This window comes from Plecotus auritus (genome assembly GCF_963455305.1).
Source record: "Plecotus auritus genome assembly, chromosome: 3".
Classification (NCBI taxonomy): domain Eukaryota; kingdom Metazoa; phylum Chordata; class Mammalia; order Chiroptera; family Vespertilionidae; genus Plecotus; species Plecotus auritus.
Window position 1 is genome coordinate 137,187,081 of NC_137772.1, and position 26,186 is coordinate 137,213,266.

At 40.9% G+C, this 26,186-nt stretch overlaps 1 protein-coding gene across 1 annotated transcript; it reads left to right on the forward strand.

The window, feature by feature from the left end:
- Positions 1-6,014: 6,014 nt before the first annotated feature.
- Positions 6,015-9,475, forward strand: BTG1 (BTG anti-proliferation factor 1). The gene is made up of 2 exons (XM_080662738.1): positions 6,015-7,233; positions 8,157-9,475. The coding sequence occupies exons 1-2, from the start codon at positions 7,086-7,088 to the stop codon at positions 8,522-8,524; spliced, it is 516 nt and encodes a 171-aa protein (XP_080518864.1). The 5' UTR covers positions 6,015-7,085; the 3' UTR covers positions 8,525-9,475.
- The last annotated feature ends 16,711 nt before the right edge of the window (positions 9,476-26,186 follow it).

Sequence of the window (26,186 nt, forward strand, 5' to 3'; positions counted from 1 at the left end):
GGTGGGATTATAAGGGGAGATTGGGGAATGCCTTCCAGGTAAACTTGTAAACTGTAATACAACCATTTAAAAAATTCTGGGACTTTCCTAGCAATAATCCAGGAACCCTGGATCATATGGATGTGGTAAGAGACGAGCATCATAAGGTCACCTTGTGAGCAACTTCAGGATAGAATGGCAATATGAGCGAGCAGTACACAAGCAATGGACATCCATGGAGAACCAGAGGTAAACATTTCAAAATCTGTCTAATAGTGAGGAGATAGAAAAGGAGGGCTAGGTAGGCAGTCAGGGACAGGGACCACGTGGAGGCAGGGGGAAGGGAAGTCAGACATGGAGGCAAACAAAGGAACCAGAACTAGCTATGTGGAACTGGCTGCGAGAGGAAAACTTGACCTGGCTGGGCAGGAAAAATTTGACCCTTGACCTGGCCAGACTGGAACAGTGATGTCACCTCCAACCTGAAGTGGCAGTCTTCAATCAGGTCCTCCCACAAGGCGGGAACTTGAACTTTGGTATAATTGGATATTGCCAGAATTCCTTGAAGGGACCAATCAGAAGCTAGCAGAGTATATGAATATCCCCTAGGGGCTTAATCACAAGGAACAACAACAGCCTGTAATTATTGGAATCAAGAGTGTAGGTCAGTGGTCGGCAAACTCATTAGTCAACAGAGCTGCAAACGCGGCTCGCGAGCCACAGTTTGCCGACCACTGCCCTAGACAAAGAGCTTACATGGTAACCTGTTTTGGGCCCCCTCCCTGCTGCCTAAGTCCTTCTATCCCCCCACAAGCTTTGTATTCCCCCCAATAAATTTTGTTTTCTTCCCACCGTTTTGTCTGTGAATTCATTCTTCAGTTTTATGAGACAAAGAGCTCCTGCCTGACCACCACATTTTGGGTTTCAAGAGCATAAGGGGGAAAAAAGGCAAAAAAACTTTAAATGGGGAGAATGTGGATGATACAACAATATTCCTGAGCAACATGTGTAAGTTACCTTGGTTTCCATTTCATTTGCTGTGCAAATGCAGTCTATCCTAAAAAAAAGATAATCTTCAAAAGCAATCAATGCAATAATTAACACAGCGGCCAGGAAAAAGGTGCGGTGGAGTTAACTTATTTTCTACCCTTAAATACTGTCAGATTTTAGGCAGCAAAAACTCTCTCTACATTATTTTTCATCTAACAAATTGCAAGTAGTGGTTTTATGTCCATTTAACACCATAAGGCAACATTTACTATGGGTTGGGCTGTTGCTTAGGCATTGGAAGCACAATAGTGAATGACATGAGATACCTGCCCTCAAAGAATTTACAGACTGGAAAGAAAGATAGGCTAGTAAACATAGTAACTCTGGTCTATCAGATAAGTACCAGAGCCAGAGCAATGGAAAAACAGAATACTGCAGAAATTTACTCAAGTCCAGAGAGTCAGGGAAGGCTACTTGGAGAATAAGGAGAAATTACCTTGATAGAGGGGAAAATGACCAGGAATTCCAGGCAGTGGGAATAAGTATATAAAATTAATGGCATAATAGCTTCATTTAGTGTTATCATATTCATAGATTAATAGTTCAGATAAGTTCCCAAATGTAAGGTCATGATGAAATGCAAAAAGTGACATGTAGTGATTTTAATTTAATTAAGATCATGCTTTGTTCTGATATGGATACCGCTCCTACTTTGGGGATGTTAAAATGTCATCCTTTCCTGAAAATGTAGTGATAGCAGATGGAAATGTGATTTAAAAAAAATTCTTTGGCCCAGCCAACGTGGCTCCATGGTTGAGCATCGACCTATGAACCAGGAGGTCACCGTTCGATTCCCAGTCAGGGCACATGCTGGGGTTGCGGACTCGATCCCCAGTGTGAAGTGCACAGGAGGCAGCTGATCAATGATTCTCTCTCATCATTGATGTTTTTATCTCTCTCTCTCTTCCTTTCTTTTCCTCTCTGAAATCAATTAAAAAAAATCTTTAGCCAAATAAAAGATCTTGTGCTGATCCCTAAATTTTATTAGTTTATGAAGCAGAGAAAAATGTTCAGTTCCCTATGCTATATAAATGTTTGTTTTTCTTTTTTTCTCTTTGGTTAAAAACAATACTCAAAAAGTCTACAGGGAACTCAGAATTTAGTATAGAGCGAACAGTTTCAGTAACATTAGAACTGAGGAATGGGAATATAAATCCCCAGCCCTTTGAAATTCTAGTTAGTTGTCCAACAGTTACCTCTATTGAAGTGCTCTCTGAACTCTTCAGCATTGTTTCCAAAGACCTGACATTTGTGCCTTTCTTGCAAACTTATTTTTAAAGCCAGGTTCATTTCCTGGATTTGTTTTGACAGAATTCCTAAGATTTACTTTTAGTGCTTTGATTGAAAACTTTCTAGGTTTTAGAAATTAATTTCATAATATTATTAAATTGCTTGATGATAATATAAGCCAGCCTATATATATATCCTATCTAATAAAAGAGAAACATGCAAATTGACTGTACCTCCGCTACGCTACCAGCCAATAGGAGCGAGTATGCAAATTAAGCCAACCAAGATGGCGAGGCCCATAGCGGCCAGGTGGCGCTGCGGCTGCCGGGGCGGATGGGAGAGACAAACTAGCAGGGAGGCCGGCACCCAGCAGCCCCAAGCCCCGCCATGGCCGTGCTGGGGCTGGGGGTGGGGGGGTGGATTGGAGACACAAACCTTCAGGCCTGGCACCCAGCAGCCCCAAGGCCCGAGGCAGAGGCGCTGGGGCTGCTGGGGGGGATGAGGGGGCAGTGGAGATACAAACCTGCAAGAAACCTGTGAAAAGGGAGATAAACTATCATAACTTTATCTCCCTTCCCACAAGATGAGAAAACTGCCCCCGGTTTATTTAGTGATGTGGCCCACACCTTTCTACAAACACAGGGTATGTTATGACCACTCCCAGGAAGGTCTATTCTCCAGGGAATAACGCTACTGTGGCAAATCATCTGAGAGAGGAAACAAGCTTTTGTTGGGTTTGTTCTGAAGGTCAGAGAACATGCCACCCCACCTTATGCTGTGTTGTTATATTGATGATCTTGAGCTGCAGATGCTTGAAAAACAGCAAATGCATGCAGAGGATTTCACTGAAGTTTCCTGATCTGCCTAAAATCGGACCCCCCTAAAGGAGTTTAAATGTCATAGGTCCCCTTGATGGGAGAAGTGTCATCAGGCAGAGAAGACTGACTCCTGTCACAGGACAGGAGAGTAGAAGTTGACATCACACCCAAACTTTGTTACAAACTATTTCCCCCCACCCCCATTCATCTTTCCTAAATATCATTTAGTCTCCTCTAAGAGGCCTATATCTCCCGTCCCCTTTCCCTAGGAAGAAGGTATTTAAATCTGCATTCTAAGCCACCTTGGGGAGTTACTAATTTTGGGATCTCCCACATATACATGAGGTACACATATTAATGAACTTTTGTTTTTCTCTTGGTCATCTGTCTTTCATTACAAGGGCCTCCACTAAGAACTCAGAAAGGTAGAGAAAAACTATTTTTCCTCCTCCATAATCCTATCTCAGGAAATCAAGTCCCCAGCTGAACAATGAGGTTGGCTCAAGTACCAAGCAGTCTTGGCTGACGGGAGGGAAGCTTCTAGGGAGAAATCAATGATATTGGCATCAAAGTGGGACGGAGGGCACACGCATGGTTGTTGATGGGAGTCTAAAGTGGTTCAACATTTTTGGAGGATGATTTGGCAAATTCGATAGAAATGTTCAAGGTACATCCAAGAGTCTTCTTCTAGGAATCAAATCTGCTGAGATAAAGCACAAGCGCATAAGCCCTGGTCAGAACCCAGGATGTTACTGCGGGATCCCCTTCCACGATAGGAAAACCTGGGAATAACCTGCATTTTTAGGACAAGGTGGCATCTATACTAATAAAAGGGTAACATGCTAATTAGACTGAACATCTTCCGGACGACCTTCCAGATGTCCTTCCGGACATCCTTCCTGACAAAGCCATGTTGGTGGGGCCAAGGCAGAGGAGGTTAGAGGCAATCAGGCAGGCAGGGGAGAGCAGTTAGGGGGACCAGGCCAGCAGGGGAGAGCAGTTAGGGTGAACAGGCTGTCAGGGGAGAGCAGTTAGGGTGATCAGACTGGCAAGCAGGTGAGCGGTTAGGAGCCAGAGGTCCTGAGGGGTCCCAAATTGGAGAGAGTGCAGGCCGAGCTGAGGGGACCCCCTTCCCATGCACGAATTTCGTGCACTGGGCCTCTAATATATATATTTGAATGCTGAAGACAGTGCTAAATAGTTTCTGTAGTTATTGCATTTAAACCTCATACCAGCCTTTCTGTTTCTTAGATTACTATACAGAGAGGTTAAGTAACTTACATGAGGACACCAAGCCAAAAGTTGAGTTAGTAAATGGTTGAGATTGCCCTGTAGTTTATCATAACATGAAAAAGTGTCTTTATAATCGAAAAGCTGTCCAGATATACCAGCTTGTTTCTTGGAAGGGAAGAACTTGATTAAATTTCTGGAAAAATATTACTAAACATATGTATGTCCAGAAATGAAAACTATTAACAATTCACATTGTGTACTATCTAAAGCTTGCATTTAGGATCTATGTATATCTCTATTTCTATCTCCATATCTATATATTTATTTTCTAAGTGCACCCCAAATTCTCCAGGTAAAACAGTAATTTCTTAAATCCATGTGTCTCTTAAAAGAATGGAGGCAGGGCAAACCCTTCAGAAATATGTAAGCTTTCTGTTAACCCTATTCAACTCATTTTAAAAAGCTTTGGAGAAGAGGTCTAGCTGCTGCCTGGGAAGGTGGCTAAGTAGTGAAGAGAATATGGGCTTGGAAGACAACAGTGAGTTCAAATCCTAGCATTTTGTAAGCTTCGTTATTTGTTTTGTAGGTGACAAAACAAATTTAAACTCAGAATTATTGGAAGTTCAAGTTGGAGACCAGACTTAGAGGAGAAAAACTTGTACCTGATTTCCAATCTAATGCTCAAAAGACTGGTAATGTAAGGAAAATTAACACATCAGATGTTTAAGGGTGGGCAGTGGTAGGAGAGATATCAGAAGACCTTGTTCTAGGCTAGGGTGATTTTAAGGATTTACTTCTGTCTCCCTGTCTCCTTTCTGAGAAGTAAAAGAGGTTTCTGGTCCCCAGTAACAAACATGATGATTATTTTTAAAGTACAGGTCTATCTGAAAAGTTCTAGAAGGAAACAAATGTACCTTATTTATCATTATATTTTTTAAAAATTTACCCAAAGAGTTTAACAAGGCTATGTAAGTACCTAGCGATTGCATATGAGTAAAAAATAACCTAGAAGTTATTCTTTCAGACAGTTTTATATATTTCATGTAAACTGTTTCTCCTCCTGCTTTATAACAAGTCCTACTTTTGCTTCATTTCTATGCCCTTTGGCTCCGTATTAAAAGAGAAAACACTCAAAGTGGTGTATTTTTCAATATTGATGACCAACTAAGCTCAGGATATTTATTTCCATCTGGTAGAGTTCAACTTCTGCCTCTTGTTTGCTTTCTCCATCTGCTTGCCTCACCATCTTTTTTTATTTTTTCTTCTCTTCCTTAATGGAGTTCAGATTAACCCTTTTCTGAGCCTACTTGTTTTAGCAGGCTCACGCCTTTGTGCCAGTCTTTTTTTCCTTCTAGTTTTCAAGTAGGTTTCCAGTAAATTTAAATGTCTATGCCTAATACTTTCACAAGCTTCAAATTTTATCTTTTTTCTTCTATTTTCATAAAGAGCAGCAGAACTCAAGGTTCAGGCAGTTATTTGGACTAGAAAACAGCAATTTTTGGTTTTGCGCATAAACAGTGTAGAATACATTATATCACCCCCCCCCCCCCGCCCAATACATAATAAAATTTACAAGATCCACGTTACTCTGTATTCTGTAAGAGGCTTTCCTTATCAACCTTAAGTTGGAGGCAGGAGAGTGTCCACTCTTCTCTCCCTTAACTCCTGAAGTTACTGCAATAGCAACCACAAAAGGCTAACTAACCTTTTATTTATTTATTTCGCAATTAAACTTTTACAAAGACATCCCGACTCCTCCCCGAGGGTGAAGCAGAAATGGCTCCGTGGCGTTGGCAGCACTTCCGCGAGGAGACCTGGGCTCCCACAGATTGCAGCGTGCCCAGCGAGAGCCCGTCCCCCCGCCCATTTTCTTTTGCACCCCGCTGCGCGCCACCAGCACCTTCAGCGTGGGCACCCACTCCCCGCTGCGCCACCCGCTCCTCCTGCTGGCGGAGCCAGCCAGGTACACCTGGAGCAGGGACGGGATGTAAACACCGAGTACGCGAGGCGGCCGGCGCCGCGGTGTGCAGCTCCCTCGGAGCAGGAAGAGTGCGTACAGACAGCCGGGCAAAGCGGCTTTCATCCGCCCAGCACTAAGCCTCCAGGTCGGAGAGCCGGGGCAGCGCGCTCCCGCACAGGATGCACTGGCCCCGGGCCTCGGGCAGCTGAAGCGGGAAGGAGGAGCCAGGACTGGGGGCGGGCTTTCACACGCGCACCCAACAGTTTCTTGTGTTCACCGCCCCCGCTCTCCGGTCTCCGGCCGCCACTCCGGGTTTATTTGTTTACAAGCGGATTACGTCAGCTCCTCCCTCTCTTCCTTGCCTCTGGACCCGCCCCCTGGCCCTTTTCCCGCCCCCTCCGGCTCCGAATTTGCTTGCGTCACAATGGTGCGATCTCGGGATTGGCTGGAGTCAGCCGTCACGCTCCAGCTACGCACTTCCTTTCCGTGGCGCTATAAAAAGTGCCGCACGGAGCCCGCATCTCTTCGCCCCCCAGAGCTGGAAATGCAACTGCTGGGAGCTTCGGAGGCTGCTTAGCTGGAGGCGGAGGCGGCTGGGGAGGTCCGAGCGATGTGACCAGGCCGCCATCGCTCGTTTCCTCCTCTCTCCTGCCGCCTCCTGTCTCTAAAATAACTTTTTTACTATAAAGAAAAGAGAAAAAAAAAAGTAGCCGCCCGCCCCTCACGCCCTCTCTTCCTCTTAGCCCTCTGACCTGTGAGGGAGCCCGGGGTGCCGCTCCGCCGTCGGGGCCGCGCCGCCGAGCCCCGCCGCCCCCATGCATCCCTTCTACACCCGGGCCGCCACCATGATAGGCGAGATCGCCGCCGCCGTGTCCTTCATCTCCAAGTTCCTCCGCACCAAGGGGCTCACGAGTGAGCGACAGCTGCAGACCTTTAGCCAGAGCCTGCAGGAGCTGCTGGCAGGTGAGGGGGCCTCGGTGGGAAGGCGAGGGGTGCCTGAGGGGTGCGGGTCCCTCAGCCCCGGGCGGGCCGTCGGGCCGCGGGAGCCTGGCTGTGCCTCGGGCCGGCGGCGTTCGGGTCCCGCCGCGGGACCGGGACAGGCGCGCTGGACGCCCACTAACGGCGGGTTCCGGCGAGGGTTTAGGGGCTGGGCCGAGGGCGCCCCCTCTCCCCACGACTGGCAAATGGAGGGGAGAAGAAAACGGGACGCACAACAAAGAAACTAAAGCCCACCGAGGCGGGAGCCACGGTCCTCCGACCGTCCGCGTATCCAGGGACAAAGGAGCGACGGGGCTGGAGGTGTTCTGCGCCCCCACCCCCGCCCCCTAACCGTCCAGTGCGGGGCGATCGGCCCCGGGTGGGTCCGCGCCACTGTCCCGGAGCCAGCCTGGGACGGACGTGCTGTCTGCCCTGGCCTCCTACTCCCGCCCATTAATCATCGGATTTGTCACCGGGACAATTACGCTCTGCCCAGAGCGTGGTTTAGGGTTGCTTGTTTTTCTTCCCTTCGGGGTTAACAGTCCGGTTGCGCTTCTCTCCTCCAAAGCCATAAACCCCATTGTGTGCCGCTGGGGTGGAGAAAGTACAGGTTCCCGCCCGGCCGCCCGTGCTATCTCGCTGGCCCAGGTTGCGCGCCTGATTCCTGATTTTGGCGGCTCTACCGATTGGTTCCTGGAAATTTTTTTGTCCCGTACTACTGTATTGTTTCTAAAATCCAGCCCGCTCACTCCCCGCACAGGCACAGCAGTGAATGCAATGCTGGGCACTTTAAAAAAGTTGATAGTTTTCATTTTCACCCCTCAAAGGAGCCATTGGGAAACGGAAAACTACAGCGGTAGCTACCGGTAACCGTCTAAGCATTGTTTCTCTGTTCTTTTCTTCTATAGAACATTATAAACATCACTGGTTCCCAGAAAAGCCGTGCAAGGGATCAGGTTACCGTTGTATTCGTATCAACCATAAAATGGATCCTCTGATTGGACAGGCGGCACAGCGGATTGGACTGAGCAGTCAGGAGCTGTTCAGGCTTCTCCCAAGTGAACTCACACTCTGGGTTGATCCCTACGAAGTGTCCTACAGAATTGGAGAGGACGGCTCCATCTGTGTGTTGTACGAAGCCTCACCAGCAGGAGGTAGCACTCAAAGCAGCTCCAGCGTGCAAATGGTAGACAGCAGAATCAGCTGTAAGGAGGAACTTCTCTTGGGCAGAACAAGCCCTTCCAAAAACTACAATATGATGACTGTATCAGGTTAAGATATAGTCTATGGATGGATCATCTTATAATGGATGGATAAATTTGATTTTTGCTTTGGGTGGGCTCCTCTTGGGGATGGATGGATTATGGAATTTAAATCATGTCACAGCTGTGAAGATCTGGCACAAGATAGAGTGGTAAAAAAAATTTTTTTAAGTGACAGTGCCATAGTTTGGACAGTACCTTTCAATAATTTAATAGCCTGTGAGTCCAAGTAAATGATCACTTTATATGCTAGGGAGTGAAGTCCTAGGGTGGTTTCAGTTTCTCCCAGACGCTATACCTAAATTTTTACATCAATCCCTTTAATGCAAATCTGTATTTCAGAGAACTGTTCTCTGCAGTAGATCTTGCAGAGGAAATTTGCACTATTACACTTGAAAATTGTTAACTTTTTGGCAGCTGAATAGGAAAGCTCAACATTTTAAACAAGGTAGTACTGGAAGTTTTATGACAAGACTTTTACCTAGCACTTAAATATGTATAAATGTACATAAGACAAACCTAGTAGGCATGACCTGGGGAAATGGTCAGACCTTGTATTGTGTTTTTGGCCTTGAAAGTAGCAAGTGACCAAAATCGGCCTTGGCAACAGGCTTTAAAATTTAAGACCCTTAAAAAGACACTGTCTCAACTGTGGTGTTAGCACCAGCCAGCTCTGTACATTTGCTAGCTTGTAGTTTTCTAAGACTGAGTAAACTTCTTATTTTTAGAAAGTGGAGGTCTGGTTTGTAACTTTCCTTGTACTTAATTGGGTAAAAGTCTTTTCCACAAACCACCATCTATTTTGTGAACTTTGTTAGTCATCTTTTATTTGGTAAATTATGAACTGGTGTAAATTTGTACAGTTCATGTATATTGATTGTGGCAAAGTTGTACAGATTTCTATATTTTGGATGAGAAATTTTTCTTCTCTCTATAATAAATTGTTTCTTATCTTGGCATTTTAATTAATCTCTTGTCATGATTTTAGATGTTCAGCTAAAAATATATTTCTCAGAAGACTTAGGTTCTATAAGCTATGTGAATGTCAGTTGCACACTGGTCATGCTAAGAACATTTATTTGATAAGGAGCGAAGGTCTATGTATACATATTTAGATGTTATAGAGGAAACACAGGGTTAAGTTTTTTTTTTAAATCTCAAGTCAAAACATGGACATATTCCCAGGCCAAATGCATGAAATGAGGATGAAACAAAAGGTAACATCTACCAAAAATGATACTCAAAGGATTACATTTCATTGCTTCCCAGTTGAAGTGAAGATACAAATGTTCCATTCTGACCCACCTTTGAGAAACAATTATTTTGCCCGTATGGATTCCTTGTTCAGTTAAGAAATCCTGGGGCAGATGACCCATAGTCTTAAAAGAACAGGCTAATCTCTACAGAGAGATTGATTGCTTTTTGCTTTTCATCAGCTGCAAGATTTACATTAAAAAAAATCACTTAATCTGGAATTCAACAAAAGGTATGTTTATACATTTTTATTCTCAAAAGTTGTAATGCTGAGTTTTTGATTTCTCATTTTCAGACTTTTATTTCAGTTAAAGCCTAAGAACCTAAATGAAACAAATGAACATTGCTGGAGTGTAGATTACTCCACTGCCCTTATGATAGAGAATTAGTAAATTTTTGTTTGTAAAGGATAACGTGGTTTTTCTCTACACAGTTAAGTAACTTGCCATATAGTGGCATTTTTTTTTTTTTTTGCATAAGTGTAAACATGTTCACACTGGAAAGTCTAGATTACTTGAAATTAGTAATCCCAATTAAGTATGAAAATTTACTTTTATCTGTAAGGTTAAATTCTGACTTTGTAGATTATACAGGAATACACAGCTAAACCTGCAGGTATTTGGAATACAGATGATGTGTACTTGATTAGCAGACTATATCAGGAGTTTGAAATATAACCACAACACATAGACTACCCTTGCTAATAACGGTTTTATTTTTCTGTTCATCTTTGAAAACCCTCCTCCCCCCTCAATCTTTCAAACTTTAATTTACAATAAAACAAATGGTACTACAGTCTTGACACAGGTCTCACACCAGTGCTGACGATTATTGTATACCAACTGCATTTCCTATGGTAACTCCTTTGAAACTAGATAACTGATAAAGCTTTACATAATCTGGGACCTAAGGCAAAGTGAGGAGACTTCTCAAATGGAGAATTGGTTTTGAACATCTTCACATCAGACTTTTTAGTACTTTAAAATAAATTTGGTAGGAAGAGAACTTAATAAAACATTTTATTTTTGAATTCAGGTGATGTCTGGCAAGTAAGGAGCTGTTAAGTTCCTCTTTAAAAGGCAAGCATCACTGAGACTTAGCAGCCAGCTGTTTCCTGTGACTTTAACCCTGCATTCCCCAGACAATTGTCTAGTACAGTAACTGATAGTTCTTGTTCACTGCTTCTGGGGAATGTTTTGCCTAGCTATTTTGTTGAAAACATTTGTCTGTTGCGTGCACATGTAAGTGTGTACCAAGCCTGTGCATGTTAGTCATTTATACCAGTTGTGAACTTTTAGTTTAGTAGTGAAAAAATTTAAAAGGCTTTTACACAGCCTGAGTTAAAGATAGTTTCTTTAGGAAATCATTTTAGGAAATGATTTAGAAATCATTTTAGGAAAGTATGTCTGCTTTCAAAACCATTAGTTGCCACTGATACCAGGAATTTACTTATTGGCAATAAGTTTAGGAATGTTGCTTTTTGAGTTTTAACGGGTAGCTGTAAAATTATTTCCTCCAATTGTAAGTATTGTTTTTCTCTAATGATGAAGGAATGCTTATAGTGGATTGTATGGCAAGTTGTTTATGCAGGATAATATGACTCCTTTCCCGGCAATCTGGAATGGGAATCACATGTCCTTACCCTTAATTTGCAATATTTCTGTAATAGACTAGAAAGGCCACCAGAACACTGCTTTTTGCTACTATTGCACAAATGATTTCCTTAAGTAACTGTAACGCAGAAATTGTAACTTCATATAGGTGTTCCAGATCATGGAATTGGCCGTTGAGTTAAAAGGAAGCAGTATTCCTGACTATTCTAGTGTTTAAAGGTTTTCACGCTTCCTCTAATCTTACAAACAAATACTATCTGCTGTTAGACTTTTCCCCTCGGTGATTTTTTAACATTTCTGATACTGCCCTTCCTCTTTGCAGAAGAGAAATAGTATTTTGTTTATTGAAATTTAACGATGTTTTCTCCCCCATTTGCACTCCTATTTCAGATGATGTGATAAGATGCTATTGATAAACTGTGTGGGGAGAGTTTGTCAGTAGTTCTAGCTATACACAAGAGACTTCAAAAAGTGTATTTTGGATTTTCTGAAACAATAGATTTCTTATTTATCTGAAAGTATATAGACTGCAAATAGTTTAGTATAATTTCAGTCTTGGCAATTGAACTTTTGTATATGACTGCTATCAAAACATAATGGTTTATTTTTCATGTTTGGAGCATAACAGTATGAAAAAATCTTTTGTAGTTTGTACTACTAATCAATTGAGCTCCTGAGTCCTTAAGTCATTCAGTACAAATAGGCCAGAGGAATTTCTATGAGTTATAATTTCTGGCTATTTCTATATATCTTTGTTTTCTTCTGATAATAGCATAAAGTTAAGCAAGGTATTACATTTTATATTTTTGAGATGTTCCTATACAAGTAAGCCTTAGATAGATAGTATTAATAGTAAAGATGGACACCATTTCCTCAACAATTTGTAGTGCAATTGAAACCAGTTTTTTTTTTTACTGCAATTTTAATTTGGTTTACCAATTACTTTTGGCATCATTCAGTGTGTCAAACAGGAATAGTTAAAAGATAAGACTTTCACGCAAGTCATAGGATTCTCAAAAAATTTTTAATACTTTTCTATCATCTCATAGTTGAATAAATCTTACAATGAATATTTTGGACTTCAATTTCTGACTTATATGAGCTTTTTCATGATATTTACCATTTGTGTTGAAGATGCAGTGATCTTTTGGGAGCTTTGTACAATTATAAAGAGTAATAATGCTGAAAGGTGAAGTGATTTGAGTCTAGGGCTAGATAAAAAGGGAAAGACTGAGAGAAATGAAAATGAAAATGGGAGATGGAGGGATTTAAAGGTTTGGTAATAAAAATGCATTTGCTGGGGTCATATGTTTATCAAGAGACAGTTGTGCAGCTCAGTCTTGGCAGAAAGTTTGGGGAATGCTACTGTAGGGATTCTGTAATTTGTGAATCTGGGACAAAGTCTGCACTCATTTGTGAACATGCAGGTCAAAGTGCTAGTAAGGTTTATGGCCCATACTAAGTAGAAACTGGGTTTGGGGGAGGAGTGGATGGGAACATGAGTAAAACATACTCCTAAAGGTGTTTTTGAAGAAATTCAAATACAGTGCTATGCCTTTGTCTCAGAATTTTATAAAGAGAAAATATTTGTTAAGCTGTCTGTTATAAACCACTTAATGATTATAGCCTCTTTCCTTGTACCTTTAAGTTGTGAAGGCCATTTGTGACCCCATTCCTGATGCTAGAAGGACGATTAAGTATAGGCCAGACAACTAGCATCACAATAGGGACCACCAGGCAAGAAAATAACAGTGGAGGTAGGGGCACTCCTGTATTTGGAGCATATTACTTCAGATTGTAACATTCATAGAAGATATGTTTAATAATTCTCTAGATAGGCCATTTCCAAAGTTATGTCATTCTTTTAAAATATTTCCACATGGGTTTCATGTGTGTATGCAAAAGCACATGGTACCTTTTATAAACATATATGCATATTTTGGGGATATGCTAAAATTTTTTTGATAGGGGTGCATGATCAAAAATGTTTAGAAACTGTTTCTCTAGTTATCACTAAAGTAGATGAGTGTTTGCTCTCCCAAGAATAATTTGTGATTGTTGTATTCTTTAAGTGATAAGTCTTAAAATGAAAAGCTGTTGTAGCAATCCAAAGAGGGTTGTGTTTTCTAATTTTAGCTTATCTGCTTAGTCCTTATTTGTAAAATGAAGACATTTTTTATAGCCAACAGATACCAAAATTAACTGTTACACCAATTCAAAGTCCATGTGCTCCTGTATATTAAACTATGTATTGCTATGTGTTGAAATTCATATTTTATGTTTTTAGAAATTTTCTTTTTAAATGTTACGGCTTTTGTAACATTTATTTTCATGGTTGCAAAATAACTGAATTAATGTAGTTTTACATCAGTAATTAAATTTGTTTTAGCAATTATGGTTTAACCAGAAGTCCCCTGTATTTTTTTTTTCTCTTGTTCAGAGCAATCCCTAAATTTTTAGGAAGGAAAAATGGCTAACAAATTAAACTTTATTTGAGAAGATTCTATTAATGGGCCTAAACCTAAAGATTCTATAGTTATACTATAAACAAGATTGAATGCATTTTTCAGTCTTAATTTATGGCAGTTTTGTCCCCTTGAGTAAATAAACTAAATGGAGTTGTATTTCCTATTAATTGCATCTGTGAGCCTTTAAGTTACCAATATATATTCTTATTTGACCTCCCAACAACTGGGTGAGGTTGGCAAGTAAGCAGGTCAGTATTTTTTAATTTTTATTTTATGGGTAGGAAACTGAGGCTTACAGTGTTTAATTTGCTCCAATACTAAACAGCTAATAAAGAGCTAATTCATCATTTGAACTCAGTCTATTCTAACCCCAGAATCTAAGCTCTTAACTATTGTTATATAGTGGAGTATGATTTATTTATTTTGTTTTCCATTGTTGGAACATGTATGTTTTAACTTCTCATTGCTATTGGCCATCTTTGGTCATTTTTATTATTTAAACCCTTCCACTCTCTATGTCCACTAGGCTTACAACTGTCTTAGGCTTTCTTTTGGAGGCAGTTGGGATGTAGTATAAAGAATACTAGTCTTGGACTCATAAGGATGAGTTGGAATCCAGGCCTGTCCCAGGTACCAGCTGTGACTTTGGACATGTTGCTTTGCCTTTCTAAGCCCATCACTCCATATGTAAAACTGGGGATAAAAATAAGTCTGTTGTCAAGGTCAAGCATGAAAACTAGCGATAATAGTTGGATTCTTGGAAGTTACAAATTCTATATCATGGAGGCAAATTGAATATAGCAGATTGTTTTCTTGAAAATTTGATGTTACTGTGATTGTTTTTAGAGTTATTTGAAAGTTTGCTTTAGCCAATAGCTGCAAGAAATGTACTTGTGTTTTTGAAATAATATAGGAAGGAAAATGAACCCATCCCTCTCCCTTTTTTAAGGGTGGAAATAGATAAACCAGGCCTTGCATATTTATTTTACAGACTTTCCTGGGCTGTGTCCTTAATATTTGGTTTTCATAGCTATGTTTTCAGTAAAGCAAAAAAAAAAAAAAAAAAAAAAAAAAAGAGGAATCTTGTCAGATCTTTTTGTCTATATTCAAGACACCTTGAGAGAGGAGTGCTATACCCAGGTGGGTATAGCAGTGCAGCCCTGTACAATGAACGTTTGCATTCATTATCTTGTGTAATCCTCACAAGAACTCTTTGCTGTATAAAGTAAGTTGACTTTTCCCAGGGTTTGCAGCCCTTCGAGCTATTTGTACTTGGCCGTGTTTTTGCAAGATATTTTCAAGCTGGTTTTTAAACAGAACTCAGTGGTTCTCAATCTCATCTTAATCTAGAGTGGTGTGAGTACTTCCTTTACTGCAAAGAAAAGCAGCCTTTTTGTAAGTTATCAGTTTGGGTTTGAGTTTCTTCTTGTGATGTAACCTGATGCAACCTCTGCTTGAACCACTAATACTGTAATTGATTTCTTTTAGTCAGTCATAAATGAATCATTGACCATGAGTTCTTTTTAGTTTAAACTCAATTCCCTTTTTCTATGTGACTATATCTTCATCGAATAACTTGCTGGTGGGTTGTATAGCATTACTGTATATCTCAATGAAGGAGGTACTTAGCCAGCAAAGCTTCTTGCTAATTTATTTTGCAATAGTATAGGAAACAAAGGCCCCATTCTTAAAAGAACCTCAAGAGACTTACAGGCAAGATTCCTTTGACCCTTCCAGAAGTATTGCATCTTAAAGCCCTGTGTGGTTCAGGCCCTGTGAAGCCTTATAAATTAGTCAGTGTGTTCCTATAATGTTTAAAATTGTGAGGTAAGAATAAGAGTTTTGAATTAATTAAAGCAAGGTTTAGGTGGCCAGTTTTGTCAGAACAGTTATTCCTTGAGGCAGGAGTTATGGTTATAGAGTTTAGAGATGGAATGCTAATGTAATATTGAAACATTAGATACCAGCCACCCCTCTAAATCCCAGATTCTTGCTTTTTCCACATTACACTGTCCTTTCTAAGTCTTCTGGAGTGCTTTCTAATGGTTAAAATGTGATTGGTGCTTTGTCCTGTTCATCACGTTCATTTAACAGATACTCACTGAGTTCCTCAGTGTGCCCAGTACTGCACTAAGCACTGAGGTTGCAAAACTAGTCATCGGCTCTGCCCTAAAGAGACTTAGAGCCTAGTGACAGAAAGTTACCAACAAATGTAAAAATCGGACCCGAGACATAACTAAGAAGAGGAAAGTGGTAAAGTGGTGTCCTGACAGCTATAATAGATGTGACTGCCATGGAGAGGCTTCCCAGAGGAGGTGCACCAGCTGTGACCTGGAGGCTGAGTAAGGGTTTCCGTGAAGGAGGCAGGGAAGGGGTAACAGTGCACAGATCTGGCTAGTGTGCAGTGAATGGGAGAGGCTGAAGCAGACCAGGGACTGGAGTGGAGAGGAATTAAGGAAGTGAGGCCAGCTGCTGTGGGCTTTATAGGTAGATTGACCTTATAATTTGTTCGATAAGTTTATCAACCAAACTGTAACTCTTGAGAGTAAAACAGGGTGCTGTTAATTATTAAACCCAGATTATAAGCATCAGCCAGAACAGATTGTCACCTCACTTTCCTATGTTAAGAGAGTCTAATCTCTGAATAAGGGCTTGGCAACCAGCACTGCGTCTACTTTCCAGTGCACGCACCAAGGAGTAAGAACACCTTATCTAGTCCAAAAGGAACCCAAACAGAACTCAGTGTTTTCTGGAACAGCTAGGTTGTTATGATTTGTTCTGGTACAGACATTAGTTACTTTCATGTTGTAAGGGTTCAGCATGGAAGGTTGGGTTTTAGTGTGAGCTGCTAGATTAGAGGCACTTTCATGCTGTACAAAACAGCACAATTTAACCATATCTTGAGCATTTTCCACATTTTTTTTTTTGGTTATGGCACTTGTCATTTTTGCAATGAGTATTTATTTGAATATAATTTTAAAAAATGGTTTCGTTCTAGGTTTACATTTTGAGTGTCAGTACCACCTGGCCATTCTTTCAAAGGTGTGTGTCACATTTTTTTTTTCCTCTTTAAATTGATGTGAAAATTGTATACAGTTAAATGAGCAGAGTTCAGTAGAATTTGCATACCCATGTGATTCACACCCCAATCAAGAGGTAGAACATTTCTATCTTCCCCAGAAAACTCCCTTTTGGGGCATTTAAAATTTGGTTAAATAATATGGTTATAGAGCCCGGACTCAATAAAAAATGAGTTGTTTTCCCTCTCCTTTTTCTAACTTTATTTTTGCTTCCTAATCATGTGGTAATGGTTACTTTAAACTTGAAGCAAATTGTCACCAGAAGAAACTGTTGCCTTTCAACTAGTTAAGATTTAGTGGTTACTAATATAGTATGTCCCTGCTCAATTTAGTATGGCTTTTTAGTTTTTTAAAGTGAGTAGTCAAATTTGAATCATATCCCTATCACTGACTCACAAGCTTACTAAGGATTGCCTGGTGTTTATTATTAGGCCGAAACTTTAGAATCATGATCAATTGAAAAAGATGGTGATAATGCCAAATTTACATAACACCCCCCCTTTTTCTTTTACTCTGACCATGTCACTCTTTAGCAGGTTTTTCAGATAAAAGGAGCCGAGTGTTAAAACTTATATATCTGACTCCTAGCCTTGAGGACTTCCTTCCATCTCAAAATTCTCAGCTCCAGTTGCCAAAGAGCAGCTAGAACATAGACTTAAGTTACAGCACAATTAGTTGTGAAATTGATTGAATTCAAGAGCTGTGTGTCACTGTCTTTAAAGATTCTTGAGTGCAGAGATGGGAAGACTTGTCCTAAAGAGACTGTTAATTAATGAGTGGGATTTACTGAGGGATAGGGAAAGGAGATAATTCACCAGTGATTGAAAAGGGGATTAACTCCTTATTTCCCCCTGTGGATTTAGTGTTCTGATTAGGAACATGAACTGGAATCAGATCGTGAATTAACTATTTTTTTCCTGAGAAGAACAATGTGTTCTGCTTAGCAAAGCCTCTGCTGCCAAAGCAATGGTGGGCTGCGGTGGTGAGTGGCTTCGGTATTTCCTGCAATAACACCTAATATTTTACTACCAGTTGGACTCCCCCTACCCCTACATTCAATTTTCGAAAGAATGCCAGCCAAGTGAAGGTGTATGGAAGGTGGCAGCCAGATTTGGTTTGTAGAGAGATAGAGACTTGTCAATACCCATTTGCAATTGGAAAGTCCTACTCTGATTACATATTCATATTACTTATTTTTAAAAAGAAGTTTCATGCATATTAAGCACAGAAAATTTAAATGGCGTTCCTTTGTATGCATGCTGAGGACAACTTTTCCTCCATTCCCACCTCTGTCCTCTTCCTGGCACGCCTTCCCAGGAGCACCAAACCACTTTAGACCCTGTGCTGTGCTCTCTACTTCTGACCTGATGTTGCAGGCACTTCCTGTAGACATCCTGAGTGCTAGGACTGTGCTAAACACCTAGCACATCCCTTCACTAACTCCTCTCACAAGCCTAGAAGTCATCTCTGGTTTGGTATAGTGATGTTATATTGTGACTTCCCCAATCTCAGAGAACTATGGGATGACTGGAGGCTAGAATCCAGCTCCTAACCAATGTCACATCCCAGTGCACTGCTTTCTGATCCCATTGTATTTGTAATTGTTTGCATCCATGTCTGATTTTCCCTTTAGACAAGAAGAACTTGAAATCAGGAACTCAGAACAGAGCTTTAGAAAATGCTAATATTAGTTAATCTTATTCATAAATATTAGTTGAACAGCTACTATGTGTCCAGAATTGTTCTAGGCCAGTGATACTTCAGCCAGTGTGCTGAAAGAATTTTTAAAGCATGCAATACCTGACTATTTAGTCAGGGATACTGATCTCTTTTCCCTTAGATGGTAAAAAAAAAAAAAAAAAAAAAGCCAACAGAACAATATTTCTCTGAATGAATCAAAATTATACCTATCTTTTTTTGGTAGATAGGCTAAAATATATTTTTTTTGGTGTGTCGCAGAATTTTAGTAGTTTATGTGTGCCATGAGATGAAAAATGTTGCAAGTAGCTATTCTAGGCATTTAGAAATATAGCAGCAAACCAAACAAAAATCCTTCCCCTTGGAGAGGAAAGTAGACAAGTCAGTGACATGTATGATATATGAGATGGTGGTGGTGCTCAGGGCCAGGGCGGCTGTGCTGGTGCTGTGGATGCTGTTGTAGGAGACCTTGGGACGCCCCTGTTGGGGTGGGAGCAAGAGGAAGGTTGCTATCTAAAGTAAAATAGTCAGGGAGGTGATATTTGTGCAGAAACTTGAAGGAGACCAGAGAAACAGCCTAGGAGATATCTGGGAAAAGAACATTCCATTCAGAGTGAATTCCAAAATCCTTCCAGGCTCATTCCTCCCCAAATACATAATTGCAATTTGGTATTGTTGGACGCTATTTGAGTAATGTCAAACTATCTGGTTTAGGACAGTTGTTTCCTGACCACTTTTTACTTCGTTTGTTGGTCATTGTATGCTATAGGAATCAGCACAACTTCAATCATTGGAATACCCAGTTGGATTTTTGTATTAATCCTCTCCATTGTAGAGAGAATTACAGATCATAATAAGCAGGCTGATAAGAAGATAATTGTCATGAAAAAATAGGTCTAGCCTTGGCTGGTGTGTTCAGTGGTTAGAGCGTTGGCCCATGGACCAGAGGAGGGTCACAGTTTCGATTCCCAGTCAAGGGCATGTACCTGGGTTGCAGGTTTGATCCCCAGCCCCAGTTGAGGTGTATGTGGGAGGCAACCAATCAATGTCTCTTACATTGGTCTCTCTCCACTCTCCCCCAGCCCCCTCCCTTCCACTGTCTCTTAAAATCAATGGAAAAAAAATATCCTCTGGTGAAGATTAACAAAAAATAAAGAAATAAGCCTGACTTTTTAAAACTTTATAATACATATGAAATGAGAATTGATATTCAATATAATGATACAGTCTCAGCAAGATGCTCAATATTTTGTTAAGATGTATCGCTAGGCAAGCTAACAGACAAGCATTGAAAACAAAGGGTTTTCTTGCTGACATTTAGATAACTGGAAAATTCAGTTATCCAAAATGCCTGTTCCTCACACAGTCTGAGATTAAAGTACAGAGGCTTGTTATCATTTAGAGCACCTGCCATTCATGAATGAGACAAGATAAAAGCAAAGGTACATTACCTTCATCATGCAGCCACTCAAAAATTATGGAATACTTACTCTATTTAAGGTGCTAGCAGGTATCGGGCCTATTCTTGAGTTACAGAAAGTCCCCGATGTTAAGATATAAAAGTGGATATTTCCCTGCTTGCCTTGTCAATGATGATTGAAAATGTACTTTCTCAAATATATTTCACCATGAATTCTACCCAAGCCATGTTCTGAATCTAAGGAATAAGAATCTCCTTCTGAACAGTTTGAAACTTGATGTAGCCATCCAGTCTAATTGTCTTCCTTTGATTGTATAAAAATTGAATGAGTACTTTTAACATTTTAAGGTTAAGTCCATATCAGATTCTACCTCATCTGAAAGTCCAAGCAAAGCTAAAAAGGCAGCAAAAATCCAGGTTTCTAGGTTTATAAAGGATCCCTTTAAAAACTCCTAAAAATGAACCAGATAATTCTGGCCATTTGACTAATAATGGTGGGGAAAGGGGAAGAGAATGAATGAAAAATGGAAAATATACTTTGAAAAGCAATAGTGATGTTATGTAGGATTTTATGCAGAACTAGAACTTTCATCCAAAGCAAATATTTTCCAAAGGAGCTATGGGACCTTTCCTGGAGATCTTTTAAGTATACTCTTAAAACCGCCAATTGTTCTTGTAAATGCTGATTAATCTACATTTTCAGAATATCTCAGAATTTACATATATATACTAGAGGCCCGGCACACGAAATTCACGCACAGGTAGGGTCCCTAGGCCTGGCCTGCGATCAGGGCCGATCTTCCCCAGCTGCCTGTGGCTGGCTCCGCCCCCTCCACCACCGTGGGTCGCCCTCTGTGTCTATGGGGCAACTGGCAGGGCAATTGGGGCCCTGCTCGCACCCGCCTTGGCCTGATGCCACACACATTTGCTGCCACCCATCCCTGGTTCCCCGTTCCCCACCAGGCAATCAGAGCCTGCAAGCTGGGGGCAGCTCCTGCATTGAGTGTCTGCCCTCTGGTGGTCAGTGCGCATCATAGCAACCAGTCGTTCTGCTGTCTGGTCGATTTGCATATTATGCTTTTATATATATACTAGCAGTACGATGCACAAATTTGTGCACGGATGGGATCCCTCGGCCTGGCCAGTGATCGAGGCCTATTGGGGAGCTGGACAGCTGGGGGGAGGGGCTGCGGGAGGTTGGCCACCAGCAGTGGGGGAGGTGGAGGGGCTGCGGGAGGTTGGCTGTGGGAGCTCCCTGACTACCAGGGGGCAGCTCCTGCATTGAGTGTCTGCCCCCTGGTGGACAGTGTGTGTCATACCGACTGGCCAACCAGTTGTTCTGGTTGTTTGGTCGTTATGGTTGCTTAGGCTTTTATATATATATATAATTTGTCTAATGATGATAGTACCACAACCAAAATTCCCTAATGTTAAATTTGGGGACACAAGTAAAATAAACATGTTAATCTGAAACTCTGTATCATGGATATAGATAGTGATTATAGCCTTGTGATTTTGCTAATAATATTTATTACCATAATCTATGGCATCTCTCAAGGAAGATTTCCCAGATTCATCTGTGCAGATTAAAGTTCATTCTGTTTATCAAAATGCTGGCAATGCCTCTCTGGCTTTGAAAGGTGTGCTTTTGCCCTTCTGTTTTCATGAGAAAAGTCTGCCTTCATTTCCTAATGAACGTCCCTTTGTTTTTCTTCCTTCCACCTATTCATACTGAACTTGTCCATTTAGATAGGAAAACACTACTATATAGAACAAAATAAAAACATCTAAATGTGTGGTTGGACAAACTTATTTTTAATCTGAGTCATTTGGTGTAACACTTTGTGTTAGGCAATAATTAAAGTTCTGATAAAACTTACTGAAATGGAGCTTTTAGTTGGCTATTTAATAACTTAAAGATTTTAGGGTGTTATTAGAATAAAAATAGATTTCACTATCTTGAGTTCAACTCTCTGGCTTAATATAGTATATTTTTTTCCTGTGAAAACTTTCATTTCACTAGAAATTTATTTCAGGGGAACAAAACACAGACACGTGTGTATGTGTATTACATATGTGTTTGCTGGGAGACTAGGGGACTAGAAGGTTAGCATTGAAAAGAGGAGAGTAAAATTTAAGAAATGGTGCAAAGGAAAATCTCTGCATCCATTTGAGTGTCCCGTGTGAATGCCCTTCTTAAATTAGTGCAGGGAAAGAAATGTTCTGGTCAGCTTTAAAAACGCTTAATATATGGTTTATTCTAATGCCTGGACACTGTTTTTGGTAAAAGGAAGTTTATAGAGAAAGAAAAAATATTTCCCATTATCACACCAAAAAAATAAGCCCCCATGTGTACATAACATTTAAAACCTTATCCTTTTTGGTTTAGAGTAAAGTACCTGACAAAGATAGTTTGTGAGCCAAGAGGGTCTATTTAAAAAAAAAAAAAAAAATTGATTTCTGAGAGGAAGGGAGAAGAAGGGAGAGATAGAAACATTGATAGAGAAAATCATTGATCGGCTGCCTCCTGCAAGTCCTACACTGGGGATCGAGTTGGCAACCCAGGCTTGTGCCCTGACTGGAAATTGAACCATGACCTCCTGGTTCACAGGTCAACACTCAACCACTGAGTTCTATTTTTCACAAGCTTTCAGATCACCAGCACATAGGGAGTGCTGACTGCAAGGACTCTTTCATTGGAATTGAGTACTACTTCACGTCGGAAATGGGAATATAAGCTGGCACACTGACACACCCTAGCCACATGCTGGTGGTGAAGTACCAAAAGCTACAACATTAAAAAAAAAAAAGAAGAAGAAGAAGCAGCAAATGGAGCCCCACATTATGCTTGGACCCCAGTGAAATGCCCATCTGTGAGCTCAGCACCCAATATAGTGATGCAGAAGCACTGGTTAGAGGGTGCGGCTGCCGCGGTTTGGAAGATGGGAAAGAGATCCTGAAGCCCATGCAACACTCATTCCTGAGGGCTTGATTTTTTTTCTGGCACTAGTTTGGCCACCAAGCTCAAATTTACCCATTAGGATCTTAAATTAAAAACACAAACAATGTATCTCAACCCTTTTCCTGCTTTAACAGGCAAGGCAAAAACCATTCCCCAAACATGCTCCTGTAGCCATTTCAGGGTTATGTGTAATTTCAGGTACACTCCTTTCTCTCCCGGGAGAAAGCATGTTAGAATGTAGAAGGGTAAGAGTAACTGCTGGAGATGCTCCGTTGCATGCAGAAAATGCACCACCCACGAACGCAGGTACCTAATGCAACCCAATTTTTTTTTTTTTCCCCAGGGTCACCCTGTAGATTGATCAAACCCCATTCTTCTGATCTGATCAAGTCCAATGTCATTCTCAAATTCCCCACATCCCTAGGTAGCACATCCTCTCTGCCGAACTCTGCCCTTGAACCACTGCCTCTGCTGGGTTAGATCAGTTTGGTGACCCCTTCACCAGCCAGTGTGGGCTGTCCTATGTGCACACTAGCCAGATGTGAAGCTTTGCTGCATCCTCATTTCGGCAAATATTCACTCCTAGAAAGTAGATTTTAGCAAAGGTGGAGAAGAGGAAGAGACTGACACTGCAGCAGCATAGACATTTTGCATTTTCATTATTAGGATCTTTTAAATGCTTTGGTTATTTCTGGATCCCAGGATTCAGGTCCTTTCTCTTTTCTCCTTTCCCTTCCTGCCCCCCACTATCACCTCCTTTTTCCACCTTCTTTCCTCCACAACTCTCCTCCCCTCTCCCCTCCCTTCCCTTCTCAGCTTTGTTTCTCAGAAGCAAAACTCCAGTTCCCTAAGGGAGTCCAGGGTAATGCTTCTCTTTCTGCTGTTATTGAAGGAACACCTCCCGCCCCGCCCCCTCCGCTCCCGGCTTCACTATTATTTTCTAGGTGCGGTTACGAGGAAAGGTAACGAGGAGCAGAAAAAACAGGTGAAGACCTCAGGACTGGCAGACAGAAAGACTTCAGACATGTCTGCATTTACTTAGACCCCCAGGGAAGGCCTAAGGGTTTTAGGCACAGCCTCTAGGGTCTGAGATTTCCTGGTTGAATCCAGCCCCAAGCCTGCTGCAGGTCACAGGAGGCAGGCACTTTATCCTCTGAGCGCCCGTTTCTTTGCCTGTAAAATGAGGTTGGAAATACATCCAGTCTTCAACTCTGAAATTCAACCTCTGAACACAGGTGTTTTTTTAAATCTAGGTTTGGCAAAAACACTTTGGGCAATCAAACCTGACCTGACCTGAAGAGAAGTCATCTTCCTACTCCTGTATCTGTCACACATCTTACTGCAGGAATGTTGAAAGGGATTCATACTATATGGCATGTGCTCTTTAATGACTTTTTAAAATCTGAAAAATGCTGAATTTTAGAAATATGAGGGTCTTTGTGGGTTTGGGATAAGGTTATCCACTTCAGAGGGTATTTGGGATCCTAAATGGGTTAATTATGAGGAGGCTAACAGGACCCGGGACAGGAATGATCACTCAGTAGATGTTGGCTGCCTTTACCATCTTACTGTGTTGTTATGAGTCCTTACGTGTACAGTAGTCCCCCCTCTTAATCCACAATTTTGTTTTCTGCAGTTTCAGTTATCCGCGGTCAACTGAGATCTGAAAATATTAAATGTACAAAATAAAAAAAATGCATAGGTTTTAAATTATTTGCCGTTGTCAGGAGCAATGAAATCTCAGGTGTCCTGCTCAGTCCCGTCAATGACTTGAATCATCTTTTTGTCCTACATCTCCATGCTGTATAAGTTCCTGCCCTTAGTCACTTCTGGTGGCCACAGCACAGTGCTGCATTCCAGTAGCCCTTATTTTAATTACTAATAGCCCCAAAGTGCAAGGGTAGTGATGCTGGCAATTCACATATACCCCAGAGAAGCTGTAAACTGCTTTTAAGTGAAAAGATGAGTAGAGTACATTAAGATATTTTGAAAGAGGGAGACCACATTTACATAACTTTTACTACAGTACATTGTTATGATTGTTCTATTAGTTATTGTTAATCTCTTACTGAGGCGAATTTATAAATTAAACTTCATCATAGGTGTGTATGTATAGGAGAAAACAGTACGTACAGAGTTTGGTACTAACCATGGTTTCAGGCTTCCCCTGGGAGTGAGTAAGGGAGGATTACTGTATGCCTACTCCAAGAATAGCTACAACACTTGATCTTAGGAAGTACCTAAGACTGTGCACTTTACAATCATTTTGTTTTATATGTTGTTTATATCTATTTTGAGTGTTGACTTGTTTCCTTTTTTTTTTTTTTTTTTAGATGCCTTCTAGATGTCCTCTAACTCCATTTTTTATCTGAGGAAAAATAGTATTTTCTCTCTTCTTCTCCTACTTTCTTCCCTCTTTTCTTCCTCTCCAATCCCAAGCACTTACACGTTCTTTTCCCCTGATCACAGGGAACCAGAGAGCTGATTACTGGCAAACTGTCGCACCTTTCTCTGAGTGTGGTGATTAATGGCCAAAAGATGCTAAATGTGAAACAGTAATTCGGTAAAGCTCTCAGGAGCCTAGGGCTAAGAACTTCTCAAAGGGGACGACTTAGTGGGAAAAATGGAAAACAAACACACACAGTGTAAGACTTAGGCTGTATATATAAGGTGATTTTGGGGCAGAGTGGTATTTTGTTTGGTGTTTTCTCCATTGTAAGGCCTTATTACCTGAGATAAATAAAATTATTTTCCTGCACATAAACTTAGGAGGTTGAATATCCAAAAGAATACATGGGTCTAGGCTAGAAGAACTTGAGTGACTGAAATGAAGAATTAAAAACCAATGTTCCATGATGATAAGATCATCAAAATCTTCTCTTGTAAGAAATCTTGATGTTCAGTAAAAAACAAAAGCAAACCCAAAACAACTGGTAGAAAGTTGTGGGTTCATTTTGCCTGACTGCCGGTTTCCCAAGCTGGCTGAATGAGACTATTTTCTGAGTATGTACTACATGAAATATTTTAAGTTGTAAGAAGTATTTTTTTTTTTGATTTTGTGATGCTGTTAAGATTTTTGCATCTCAGAATCTAATCTAAGAGTTGAATTTTTGTTGTCTTGATTTAAAGAGACCGTGATAGTGAACTACATAAACCTAAGTGAAAAGGAGATGCCAACAGG